The 13,913-nt window shown below is 37.7% G+C and overlaps 1 protein-coding gene across 3 annotated transcripts in view; it reads left to right on the top strand.

Annotated features, from left to right (window-relative positions):
- Positions 1-13,913, top strand: part of cadm1a (cell adhesion molecule 1a) — a 430,900-nt gene that overhangs the window by 145,457 nt on the left and 271,530 nt on the right. For 2 of the 3 annotated variants that reach the window (XM_058078783.1, XM_058078782.1), the window contains exon 2: positions 12,073-12,209. The exons of the other annotated variant lie outside the window; for it this stretch is intronic. In XM_058078783.1, the coding sequence (XP_057934766.1) occupies positions 12,086-12,209 (124 nt within the window). In that variant the 5' untranslated portion in view covers positions 12,073-12,085. The remainder of the gene's footprint in view (positions 1-12,072; positions 12,210-13,913) is intronic. 3 annotated transcript variants of the gene reach the window in all.

Genomic DNA, 13,913 nt, shown 5'->3' with positions numbered 1-13,913 from the left:
TTCTTTCATGAAACCTATTAGCGTGAGCACAAGCGGCTAATTATGCTAACCAAAACAGATTTGGAATCATCAGGTAATCAGCTCCCTGATCATAATTGGCTCATAGGTGTCCCAGACAATTAGGCGTAGATTGACTGTACGACGGCGATAATACGCTTTTATTAAACCCGCTTAGATCCGATCGCTGTTCAACAATTGATCTCATGGTTGTTCTTTTCCTTTCTTCCTCTCTCCTCAGACTGAAGTATGATTCTATAAAATGAACCCTGCACGGCTTCTCTATGTTGTGTAATCAGAATGAACGACACATTCTCCCAGGAATCATTGCCCTTTTCATTGGCCGTATAAAAGTCACCTGCTGCTACTGCGAGAAAAACACAACAACATCAAGGGTCTGTTGTGCAACAAAGTCTGCTCAGACAAGGTTTTTGATATTGATAGTGTCATTTTATGTACATTATCTGTGTTTCTGTGATCCTTGCCTCCATGTTATAGTACTTGTAGTAATGGAGGTACAATGATACAGAACATTTACGGTTCGCTTCAAGATTTTAATATCACGGTTCGATCCAAAAAAAAGAAAGTCCATAATGATGTTAAAAACAAGACTCGCTTGAAACGAGGTATCAACTTCATGTAATAATGTGATTTATTGTGGTGAGATATATATATATATATATATATATATATATATATATATATATATATATATATATATATATATATATATATATATATATATATATATATATATATATATATATATATATATATATATATATATATATATACACATATATATATATATATATATATATACACATATATATATATATATATATATATACACATATATATATATATATATACACATATATATATATATATATATATATACATATATACATATATATATATATATATATATATATATATATATATATATATATATATATATATATATATATATATATATATATATATATATATATATATATATATATATATATATATATATATATATATATATATATATATATATATATATATATATATATATATATATATATATATATATATATATATATATATATATATATACATATATACATATTACGGTGCATCAAAAAAACACAATTATTGAATTTTGATATGGCTGGGTACTAAAAGTGTTCCAATATATGTAGAAACAACACATACAAAATATTTTTCCAATACATGATTTTTTACATACATCTGTTTTTTGTGGAATAAAGTGGTGAACAGTGCTCAATGGTCACCATGAATTGTTATTTAAATATGTTACTATTGCCCCTTGTGTTTACAATAAAATACAAATAAAATAAAAAACAAAGTGTTTCAACTGCTGCATAAAATTCAGGGTAAGGCCATGTGAACATGTCCTATTTACCGCCATTCATTTTGTCAATAGGACAAATGAATGGAGAATCTTGAAAGTTGAATTCTGACAAATACCCAATCTGCCCAAAGAGAAAACAAATATATTTACTTTAATAACCCTATAAAAAATGATGATGATGATGTATAGAAGTTCATTGTACTCAACATTCCCAGGTCAACTTTTTGGCAATTAGACTAGAAATTGCACATTTTCCGAAATTTTACAAAAGTTTATGTGTGAGGTGGCACCCCTAAATCTCAATGGATTTTTATGTTCATTAGAAAAAAAATAAATGCCAGCCAAATTGATATTATGAAATTGAAATTTCCTGTTCAAATCTGATGCACCCTAATTGTCCAAATGACAATACAGCTGAAGTCAAGGTAACATATGAGAAACGCTGAGCAGTTGGTGACATTATTATTATTTTTTCCCGGGCCAGATGTCAACGATGCTGGATGTATATATATATATATATATATATATATATATATATATATATATAGTCACTTGGACAATCGTTTGTATTCATTCACTTAGGGTAAAACTTCATTTTAATGGTTCATTTAGTCTTAACATTATTGAAGTATAATCTGAAGTGGATTCCCAGTTGCAAATGTGCGTCACAGATTTTTTTATCGTTCTTTGTTGTCTTACAAGTGTAAAAACAACACATGCCACGCTGTCCTCATCAAACAAGCAGAAATGATGAAAGCCATTTTGCTTTTCTGCGATAAAAAGAGATGCGTATATTAGCATCCTGGTCGCTGCTGGTGTGAGAACTTTGCATTGATTGACAGGGTGAAGCATTCGCCCCCAGGCTGCGCTTCTTCTTCTGCTGCTGTATTTGGCTGTGCATCCTCAAACTGTCAAAGTGTCAGACTAAATCGAATGAGCATAAGGCTTCTCAAAGGAGACAAGGGCATCATGGTTAGTCCGTTAGTATGAAATAATTATGATTTATTTATTTATTTTCCCTCGTCGTTCTTTGATTGGGTCTGTAAAAATAAAAATAAAAATACTTGCCTGTGAAAATCGAATCATAGCGGCTGTTTTTGATCCATCCAGCCGTCCATCCATCATCTTTCATTTGACCAAGGTTGAGGTTGTGGGGGCAGCAGCCTAAGCAGGGATGGCCAGATTTCCCTCTTCCCGACAGACCCCAAGGCATTCCCCAGCCAGTTGAGAGACATAGTCTCTCCAGCGTGTCTTGGGTCTTTCACGAGGCCTCCTTCGGGTCTGGCGTGCCTTGAACACCTCTCAGGGAGGCGTCCTGACCATTTCATTGGCGTTAGGGCGGCCATCTTGTCGTGTTAATAATATACTGTGTGAGTCCAACTGTGCTCTTCTTATCAATGCGGAACCAATTAATTGGATTAAAAAAAAATCAGTTTGAATATGTTTCAGTTTAGGGCGGCACGGTGGTCTAGGGGTTAGCGCGCAGACCTCACAGCTCAGAGACCAGGGTTCAATTCCTCCCTCGGGCATCTCTGTGTGGAGTTTGCATGTTCTCCCCGTGCATGCGTGAGTTTTCTCCGGGTACTCCGGTTTCCTCCCACATTCCAAAAACATGCTAGGTTAATTGGCGACTCCAAATTGTTTATAGGTGTGAGTGTGAATGGTTGTTTGTCTATATGTGCCCTGTGATTGGCTGGCGACCAGTCTAGGGTGTACCCCGCCTTACGCCCGAAGACAGCTGGGATAGGCTCCAGCACCCCCCGCGACCCTTGTGAGGAAAAGCGGTAGAAAATGAATGAATGAATGTTTCAGTTTAAGTCAGACCTTCTGGAATGGGTAGTCATCCCCTGTGGAAAGTCAAGTAGTAGGATTCCTTATTCCTTTTTTTATGAATGGAATATTTTCATAGGTTTTACATAGAAAAATTGTTGCTACCTTCTAAATCTTTTTTTTTTTTTTTTACACGATTAGGCCTCTAGACATTAAATAACACCCCTACAGTCACCTTTACACACATATTACCCAATATAGTGGACAGAAATAAGACATAATATAGACTTACACTTGTTAGCATTGGGACAGTTCCTTCCTGTTCTGTACAGTACTACTTGCAGTGGCTGTTGTCTCATCAATGTAAGATTGCTGACACCAAGTGGCCAGTGTGGGAAATGACATATTGACACAGTGTCTTAGAGTGCGTCTTCTCAATGCCTTAGATTTTTGTATTTTATGTTTATGCTTGAAAATGCTTAATTCAAGCCAAAAATACACAATAAAACTAATAGACTGTAGTCAACCCCAAAACAACACATTTATATTTTTGAAAAACAATTCTTTTTAAAGGACCGTATTTGTTAATAAATGACCACCAAGTGTTAGTACCTCCAGTACCAAGTCCCTACGGAAAATCCCCAGGAGTGTGTCATCTTTTTGAGGAGATGAACTGGGGTGCTGCTTTCTGGAGAATAATTGGTATAATGGGTGCCTCTCATACAGAGATTAGGGGGACTATGGCAGCTTTTTTAAAAGGTGTAAGACTCAACGTCTCAGCCTTGGCCTCCTGGTAGCTTCATAATTCCATATGTTCAGTTGCAGGCGCTCACATGCTTTTCTCACCATTAGACTGTATATTGTCTGAGCTTTATGGGTTTTTGTCACGCAGTGGTGAGTATTCTTAGTCGGCTTGACTGAAAGCCAGGGTCATTGCTCTGCACTCCTGGAGGTGTCCTCCAGGGAGGGACGCCACAGCTCTTGTTTTTCCTCGGCAGCTGCCATCCAGCCTCTCAGAGGTGCAGGGGAAAAATAGCCACCAGTGTCAGCTTTGACGACACGACTTTGCAAGGCAATTAAAGCCGGCCAATTAAAACGAATGGCTGAATGTGTTCAAGGAAAGGTTGAGATTCATTTACACTGCAGATTTCCCTCTCTCGTTCTCGCTCATTCATCTAAGGATTGATTTCCCTTTTTTCCCGTTTCTCGTCCACCCCTGCCTTATTTTCCTTGTCCTTTTGCGCTCTGACAACATGTCTTCTCCTACTATAGAGTTGATGTCTCGCCTTCCTCTACTCTTGACGCCCTGTTCCTCGCTGTCTTGTCTCAGCGCAAAGGCCTGAAACCATGAAGGCCCTTGTTAGGTCTACCTTGGACACCTAGGACTGCGGTAATGAGGTTCCGTTCATGGATGGATGTCTGAGAACCTAGCAGACGGACCAGAGGCTTAGACCTCAAATTAGACGGCTGAGTTAGTTGACAAATGGAAATTTGAGTAATCATTTATTCTGCTGTTCAAAATGAGCATGGTAAAATGTTTGTTTTTCTGCATTAACATTAGCAGGGGACATTTCAAATCTGACGGTCACTGGGTCCATCCTACGTCCTCCTGTGGCCATGTTGAAATAATCTTGGGCAAGATGCCGAACCCCCAGTTGCTTCCGAAGCCATGTCATCAGTAGGTAAATGTGTTCACCGTATCAAAATGCGATCTCAGGGACAAACAATAAATATTCACATTAAAATAGTACAGGCTTCATGGCGGACGAGTGGTTAGCATGCAGGCCTCACAGCTCGGAGACCCAAGTTCAATTCCACCCTCTGCCATCTCTGTTGGTATGAATGTTAGCAACCATCGTCATTAAAAGCGGTAGAAAATTGTTGTGTTTACTGTTTACTTGTTGTATCTCAGCTAGCCGGGCTAATGGTAAGGCTAATACTTGCTGATACAAAAAGTTAGGTAAAATCAATAAAAAACTAAGTTAATATACTTAAATTAAATTCCAAGATGCCTCACTCATCTACTTTACTTTCATTTGTAATTGGCTTACAACCAAAAAAAACAATTTTTTTGTTCATTTCCATTCATTTTCTATGCCACTTGTCCTCACTGGGTCACATGGTTTGCTGGAGAATATCTATAGGTATAACTAGGTATATAGGTAAATTTGGGTGAGAGACCGAGCACATCCTGGACTGGTCGCCTGACTATCCCAGGACACATATAGACACACTGGCGTTACTCATGTTACTACCCTTAGAGTGGCCGTCGTTCACATGCTTATGCTATATTCTTGTTTCCTAGTCAGTACAGATTGGTGTCCTATTGCATTGTTTTGGACTGGGCCCGTTACTGTTACACTGCACCAGATTTATCTACAGGTCAGTTCTGTGTCTTGATGATCTTGCTGGGAATCTTGATTATCTTTGTAGGTTTCCTGATTATTTTGGTAGAAATATGGATTATACTATGTGCAGGAATTGTGATTGTCTTTGTAGGTGTCATGGTTATCTATGGAAATAGCTTGATGATCTTGGAGAGGATCTTGCAAGGGCATTGATTATCTTTGCACGTATCATGATTACCTTTGCCAGAATCTTGGTTATTACGTATGTCTTGATCATCTTGGTTGGCAGTGAGAACAGTGACAGTCCGTAGGCTCAGCCTCTGAACAAGAGGGCTGCATTAGCTGCTAGAATTTTTAGAATTTTGTTTTCATAGCAAAAAATATTCATTCATTCATTTTCTACCGCTTTTTCCTCACAATGGTCATGGGGGGTGCTGGAGCCCATCCCAGCAAAAAAATACAATATATTATATATAATATACTTAATATATTGCGATAGATTTCCAATGCACTCACAGCCCTTAAAGATCCTTTTAAGTTAAATACATGTTGTAGCTTAGTAGTAAATGAAAAGGCCAGTAGTTGATGATACTTGTGTTATGACTTTTTCTGGCCAACTCTAAGCAAGCCCTATCTATTGTTATTATTGTTGCTCTTATTCATGTCTTTGTGTGTGTGTGTTGTGGTAGCAAGCTGGGCCTACGTGATCCTGGCTTTAGGCAAAGTCAAATCGATGCCCCCTCTGTTAATTTATCTCCCTCCTGACAAGCCAATAGGCTCTCAGGAGTGAGCTGGCTAATGAGGACTTCCTAAAGGTTAAGTAAACACTGAGGATCTGATAGGGAAGAAAGGAGGTTGGGTCGGGTCGGGCTGGGGTGTTGGGGGACACACAGTCATGCTTCCTTGGTGTTGCCAAATGACAGAATGATGTCCTTCTATTGACTGTTAGCCATGGGAGGTCTGATCTTTGACTGAAATGCTTCACCCCTGCATCCAAGATGAATGATCCCAGTCACGATGAAACACATTTTTCACCTCTTATTGTTAAGATCGGAAGCTACTAGAATGTCATATCTCTCCTTTAGTTGTGTTTTCTCCTCCGAGATGATGGGTTTTGGCTTTCATTAGTTCAGTTCAGTGTTGTCAGACATTCATTTATTAAATTAATTATTAATAAATTTGAACTGCCACAGAGTTGTTTGCCCGCTCATAAATATATTACAGTGTAGTATGCAGGAGTGTTCAAAGCGCGGCCTGAGGGCCATTTACTGCCCACGACAAGTTCAGAAAACAATAAAAGTCATTTGTCAAGAATAAAGTAAAAATAGTAAAAGAAAAAGGCAATCATAACAAGAAAAAAATGTCACAATATTATGAGGCAAAATGCCATTTTAGCAGCATAAAGGAGAAATATTTTTAAGTTATAATATTATGAGAAATAAACCGAATGAAGTTGAAATTGTAGGAAAATTAGGTTACGGAAAAAGTCACAATATTATGAGAATAAACAAAATATTACAAAAATAAAATTTGCAAGAAAAAACCTGAAATATGTAATAATAATAATAATAATAATATTTTTCATAAAAACAATAATGGTAAATGCTAAAAACCGTAAAAATTTGGATATCAAAGAAAATGTGTATTTTAATAAGAAAAAATTTAAAAGTGTACCATAATAAACTTGTAACATTATGGGGAAAATTAACATTTTAATAGCATCAAGTTGAAATATAAACAAATAAATATTTTTAATAAATAAATTATTTTTAAAGATTCTTCAACTTTGCAATACGCAAACAAAACAGTGAAAAAAGTTGTAATTGTTTCTGGAAAATTACAATGGTCATACGTTATAATACGTTGAGTATAAAGTCAAAATATTATGGGAACAAAGTCATAATATCATTACATAAAAATAATACATAATAAGACTGACAAATAATAAAATAATCAAATATTAAATTAAATATGAAATATAAATATTAAAAGAAAAAGAGAAACATTTTTATTGTTATTATCGGTAAACATTATGTCATTTTATTAGCATTTACTAGCAGGTGCTGCTGTAGGCGCCTCCGCTGCTCTATTTTGTTTGTGACATTAAAATAAAAGACACAAAGAAGCAACTCCAGTTGTATTTGTAAATATAGTTACTTTACATGTTTATTTTTACTCACTGAATCTCTCACAACTTGATCTCTTTTTCTTCCACGACTGAGGGATTTTTTCCCAGCTGAAAAGTAAGGCTTGAATCGGAATAGCATGACACAGATGGGGCCAACCATCTAAACATTAGGTTGCAAAGGCCTGCTCATTTTCCCATGAATAAATAACAAATGAATGGTTGACATCAAGTCGATTACGATTCTGTCGACCTCGCCCCACTGATATATTCGGTTGGGGGGGGGGGGTGAGAAGAGAATTACCGCATTATGCACCTAATTTTCTTCAAGGCTCCTGCTTTCTTTTCAAGACGCTCGACCAGTGGATTGCATGGAAATTATATTACTTTTGTGTCAACAAAGAAGGAAAACAAGCGCAAGTTAGTTTCCTGACTTTTTCAAGCTTTTGAATGGCTTTCTGTCAAGGACTTTTTAAGACTTTTTACAACCTTGATGAACAAGTTCTATAGTTGCCGAGCTGCTTAGTCTAGCCTCTCGTCATTGTCTTCAATGTTTTGTTATTCTCGGGCAGTTTTTCTCTCCCTAATCCTCATCATCCCCAGTAGGGGATTCATCGGAAAACCCAACAAAATAAAAAGCTAGTGGGACTCCCTTGATGTTTGCATCTCTGCTTCCTATGCAGGATTGAGTTTTATTCTTCTCACCGTCACGCGAAAACAAAACAAGAACTTCCCATAGCCTTGTGTTCAAAGACAGCAAATGTAGAGGTCAAGTTGTCATTGCTTTTTTTCCAGTATGTAATGAATATCTTTAATTATCTTTGTAGGAATCCTCATTATTTTGGTCGGAATTGTGATTATCCTTTTATTGATATTATCGTGATTATCTTTGAAGGTAAGTTGATAGTTTTGTAGGGATCTGGGTTATTTTGGTTGGTGTCTCAATGATTGTGATAGGTATGTTGATGATCTTTGGAAGTATCTTAGTTAGTAATAAGTATCTTAAATTTGAACGTATCATGATTATTTTGGTAGGATCCTGATGATCTTGGTGGGTATGTTGATGATCTTTGTAGGTATTTTAGTTACAATAATAGGTATCTTGATGATATTGCAATTAACCATGATTAACTTTGATTGTATTATGAATATTTTGATAGGGATCCTGATGATCTTATCTTGGTGGGTATCTGGATGATCTTGGTAGGTATTTTAGTTACAATAATAGGTATCTTGATGTTATTGCAATTAACCATGATTAACTTTAAATGTATTATGATTATTTTGGAAGGTATCTTGATTATCTTTGTTCGTATCCTGATGATTTTTCTAGGAACCTTGATTATCTTTGTAGGTATATTGATGATCTTGCTAGGAATCTGGGATGGGATGGAGTATGTATGCTATTAAAAATCACACAATTTCCCGGATTTTGATCCTACGTGTTAGCATGTGTGCCAAGCAGTCAGTTCACACCAACACGGTCTGTTCCTATAATTTGCCTGGGACGGCCCCTGCTGTGTTGTGTTTTTTTATTTCATCATGCCCCCACACCGTGATGGATGATGGTACATTCGACTTACTGACACCGCCCCATCTGCTTCTCCCACTTTTTTCCTCCCACCCGTACATTGTCTTTAGCCTCTGCCCCGGGCTCGGCACGACAAATAGTTGTTGTCACCTTGCCCCGCTGTAGCAAATGAACAATGGATGAACTCAGATGCTAATTAGCAGTGGAAGATCACACCACTTGCTCCATGTCCTACAATGTTGGCAGTACTATAGAAAAGGATGTCATTTAGAGTAGTCAGCGTACAGCTGTGTCCTGGTTGTATTATTTAGGGTGAGCACCATTGCTATCTAGCACTGCCTTAATTGTCTTGGGCATGGAATTGACCTCTTCCACTCCTCCGTGATGACATCACTTGTGGATGTTAAACACCATGCAATCCTCTACCTCAGCGAGTTCCTTGATACTTGGACGTGTGTTTGGGCTTGTTATTGTTGTGGATACAATTTGTATCATTCTAAGTAGGATAAAGAATGCCTGAAAATAAGTACTGAACTTTGGCAGTTTTTATTACCTTTGCAAAAAAAAAGTATGCATGGTGGTCTGTAGGTGTCTGGCCAAGAGTGGCCTCTTGGCGGGAACTCTTATACTCCATAGCATGCAAATGAATTACATTACAAGAGAAAGGACACATCCTTGGTGCCACTCCGTCTATCGGGTAGGGGTAAAGGAACTTGCATCAAAGGGAGACTTCCTGATTGCATCCCCTTGAATGCTAGCATTACATATTACATTGTTAAACAAATGAATCCCTTCACTGATGCCCTTCTGTCCATAGCAACAGAAGGTAACACTTTGGTGTCAACAGATGTTTCCAGGAACCCCTACCCCCTATCGTGGCAAAACTGCCATACAACGTTCTCCAGGCTATGGCGCTACCACCACCAAGCTTATAGAGTTTTCTTGATACTCACTTGTGTTGACAATAACAGCAATGTGTAGATAGTAAATACAGTACATACTGCTATGCCAGCACTACACCGACTACTCTAGAGCAGGGGCTCTGAAATGGTCTTAACCTGGGACCCACATTTTCTAATGGTTATTAAGATGTATTTTTATTTATTCAATTTTTTTTACACATTGCTTTAAGCCACTTTTTTTACATTTGTTTTTTGACATGTATTTATTAATTTGATTTGAAGTTGTTTTAATTTTAAGCACATTTTAAAGAAAACCATACATTAAAATGTATTTTTATTACTTCAAAATTTATATATATATATATATATATATATATATATATATATATATATATATATATATATATATATATATATATATATATATATATATATATATATATATATATATATATATATATATATATATATATATATATATATATATATATATAATTCAGACATTGGTTGTATATCACCTATTTTAGACTCACTGTCTGCAACCCACCTGGACTGAATCCACGACCCGTTGAGGACCACTGCGCTGGAGTACGTTCAAGTTTAATTTCTAGAATGCTTGCTTAAATGTGAGGGCTTTACTCCCATCTAAAAAGAAAGTAAGCGTAAACAAACCTGCCTTCTTTGCGGTTACTTTATAACAAAGCCTTTCAGATATTCCAACCACAACTTTTTGGATTTCTTGCCAAAAGATGCCTATTTTAGCTCTTCCATCCCACAAATGTATTGGAACGCTCTGAAAAGGCAGAGAGAGATAGTTTACTTAATGATGACTTCTTCCCAACTGCCTCCCACACACACGCGCATGCAAGCTTGGTGTGTGTATGTTTTATTAATATCTTGGTCTGCACCAGACTGACTGAGAAGGAGCATTTTATGCTTTGACTGCTGCCTACATGCTATGTATCAGACAATTGTCTTCAATGGCACCATCATCATATGTATATAGTTGGATATTTGTTTCCTGGTGGTTTTACGTAATTGGCATTGTCTCCCGAGGAATACGATACTACAAAGGCTATAGATTCTTCAGGCAATTAAGTTATTTGCTTTAAATATTTCAAACATTTAAGGCTTAAGGGAGTACGGAAGTATTAGTAATGTAACAAGGATAATATCAGAAAATGTAACTAGAATGTCTATCAACATATCCAGAAGAATATCGGCAAAAGCAGCCAGTAGAGTAGCAGCAATCTGGCCACAAACTTATCAGTTAATCCAGCCAAAAGTGTATCAGCAGAGACGTAGTTGGAAGGAGCCCAAAGACTATCAGCAAACATACGTCGGTAGAAGAACATCAGCAAATGTAGGCAAGAGAGTATCAGCAAATGTATTTACAAGAATTTCAGTAATTTTAGCCAGAAGAGTATCAGCAAATCTATCTATCGGAATATCGGCAAACGTAGCTGTCACAACACGTACACTGCAGCCGTCACCACCACACAAAACAGTTGGGCATCACAAACTCTTAACAGTACTGAAAACTTTAGGATTGCTACGTCATACTTCCCTGTAAATATGAGTTTATTACAGCCTCATATCAAATCAACAATAATGATCGTTAGGCAGTTAGTGCGAGTTCCGTGTTGTCCGACTGAGACGACAACGTTGGTTGATATTCTTATAGCTACATTTGCTGATATTCCAGGGCTCGACAATAACGATGTACCGATGGCCCGGGGCAAGTTAAAACAAAATTGGGGCAAGTAAATCCAATCAGTGATATTCCCGTGGGGCAAGTGCACTTATGCACTTTAGCATGCCGTACTGCCAAGAGTTTTTTTTTAAAGCGGTTCTTGTTGGGTGTTGGTAAAACACGGACTGCGTAATTTCAGTGGTAATTTGCAAACCAATCCTTGTAAATCTTGAAATGGACCAATCAGAATTGTTTATTTCGACCGCGGTCCACAGTCCACAGTCCACAGTCCACAGTCCGCAGTCCGCGTTTTACCCACACCTGTTCTTGTTGGTTTGACTAGGAAAACATCTATCATGGCGTCCCTGCCAACATGGTCTAATTCTTCAACAACTTGTGAAGGAAAACAGCAAAAAGTGAGGAACCAGTGTCTCCTAAAGAAGTATTTTATTAGCGGCAGCAAATCAAATGATGGCACAGGTGAGTGAATCACATTGCTGTGACAATTTGAAGTGGTCACAATGAAACACCACCCATTAGATCCAATACCAAGTGCTGATTTTGCACAAGCTACAAAACCTAGCGCTTCCATTTCTCTTTGTATGTTTCTCACTTTTGCTTCACAAATTATTGTTTGACCATTGAGCATTTTTTTCCGGATTAAAAACACTTTACTAGTACACAAATGTGTCTATTCAATAATGTTTCATTGTGGTGCACAACTTATAAATATCACTGCTTACTACGACTATGATATGTGAGGTAGTATGGCATGCCATGTTAACATACATCTCCACAATTTTATTTATGTATTTATTTTTTAAGCACAATGTTTATTCAATCATGAATGTACTTTTATTTATCAAGGCAAAGTGCCTAGAAGTCTCTTGACAATCCAGATTTCCATGCAACGTCATGATCTATGTAGGAAAACAACCAAAAGAAATTATAATCATTTCATCTTTATTTGAGATTCTCATGTGATGCCACAAAAATGAGATGATATCATTATGGCAGTCTTTTCATTTTACATGGGACAAGTTCAGGCAAGTAGTTCTCACCTTAGGGATTCCCCATGGGCAAGTCATTTTTTTTTTAATGTAGAGCCCTGCATTCTTTTGGTGTGGCTACGACAGACATGTATCTGTTTTAGCTATGGTATCAGAATAGCATCATTACCTGAAAAAATCAAAAGTGAAAAAATGTGGATTGGTGCATTATAATTTCCTTCTTAATTGTGGCAGTTATCATTGATGCTGAAGAAATAACAAGTACATTCCTGCGTCTGCACTTTTAAATGGACCGAAATTTTATGTCATTTTTCACCGTGCGTCCGCCAACCCTGTACAACGTTTGGTGAAAATAGGTTGGGTATTTCTCAAGTCATCCTGCAGTAAATGGTACCAGTATAGTTACTGCTGAGGAAGAGGTCATTTTGTACGTTATGGATACTGTGAGTAAAAAAGCAGGCTATATGAAAGTGAATGTAGCGATTGCAGTGTCAGACTTTGCAACTGGGATGAAATCCAAGTGAGCCGGAACTGGCCAGGAACCATCCAGATGCTCCTCCATGCCCGGCTGGATCAACTTTAACTAGTGGAGTATAATAGAAATCCTCACATGATGCCACTGCCTGGCCTCTGTTTCGCACTTCGCCGAACTTTCAATTCCCAGCTGTGCCCCCCCGACCGATCCCCACACACTCCCGCCCCATCCCGACCGACCAAAATCCTCTGCGCCTCCCCCTGCACGCCTGCACCCCCTCTTTCCTCTTTACCAGCTGCAGGCTCACTACACCGGCACTGTTCCTGCGTACGCCGCCTGTTCTTGCTGCCCTGGCTTGACTGCTGGCTCGTGTCAGGTGGAAGCAAGAATCGCTCAACACTCTACTTCATGTAAGTGAAGTCTAGGAAGTCAGGCCTTGCCAAACTATTGATGTTTTAGGGATACTACTTTGATATAGTGCGTCAAATACAGTCGAACCTCAGTAAGCGTCATGAAGCCGTTCCGGTAAAGTGCTTTGGCTCTAATGTGGTTGATTTGGCAGCCTTGACAATAAGAAAAGCAGAGACGTGTGGCCTAATTGTGTTAGCTAGCAAAGAACTACACAATGAAACACTGATGACATCATAGAAGGGGGACAAAGATGGGGCCGGGGGTGGTGGTGGGGGCCGCTACTGGTTT

This window comes from Doryrhamphus excisus, chromosome 7 (assembly GCF_030265055.1).
Source record: "Doryrhamphus excisus isolate RoL2022-K1 chromosome 7, RoL_Dexc_1.0, whole genome shotgun sequence".
In the NCBI taxonomy this organism is placed as follows: domain Eukaryota; kingdom Metazoa; phylum Chordata; class Actinopteri; order Syngnathiformes; family Syngnathidae; genus Doryrhamphus; species Doryrhamphus excisus.
The sequence above is the reverse complement of the archived record's forward strand: the minus strand, read 5'-3'. Positions and strand labels throughout refer to the sequence as shown.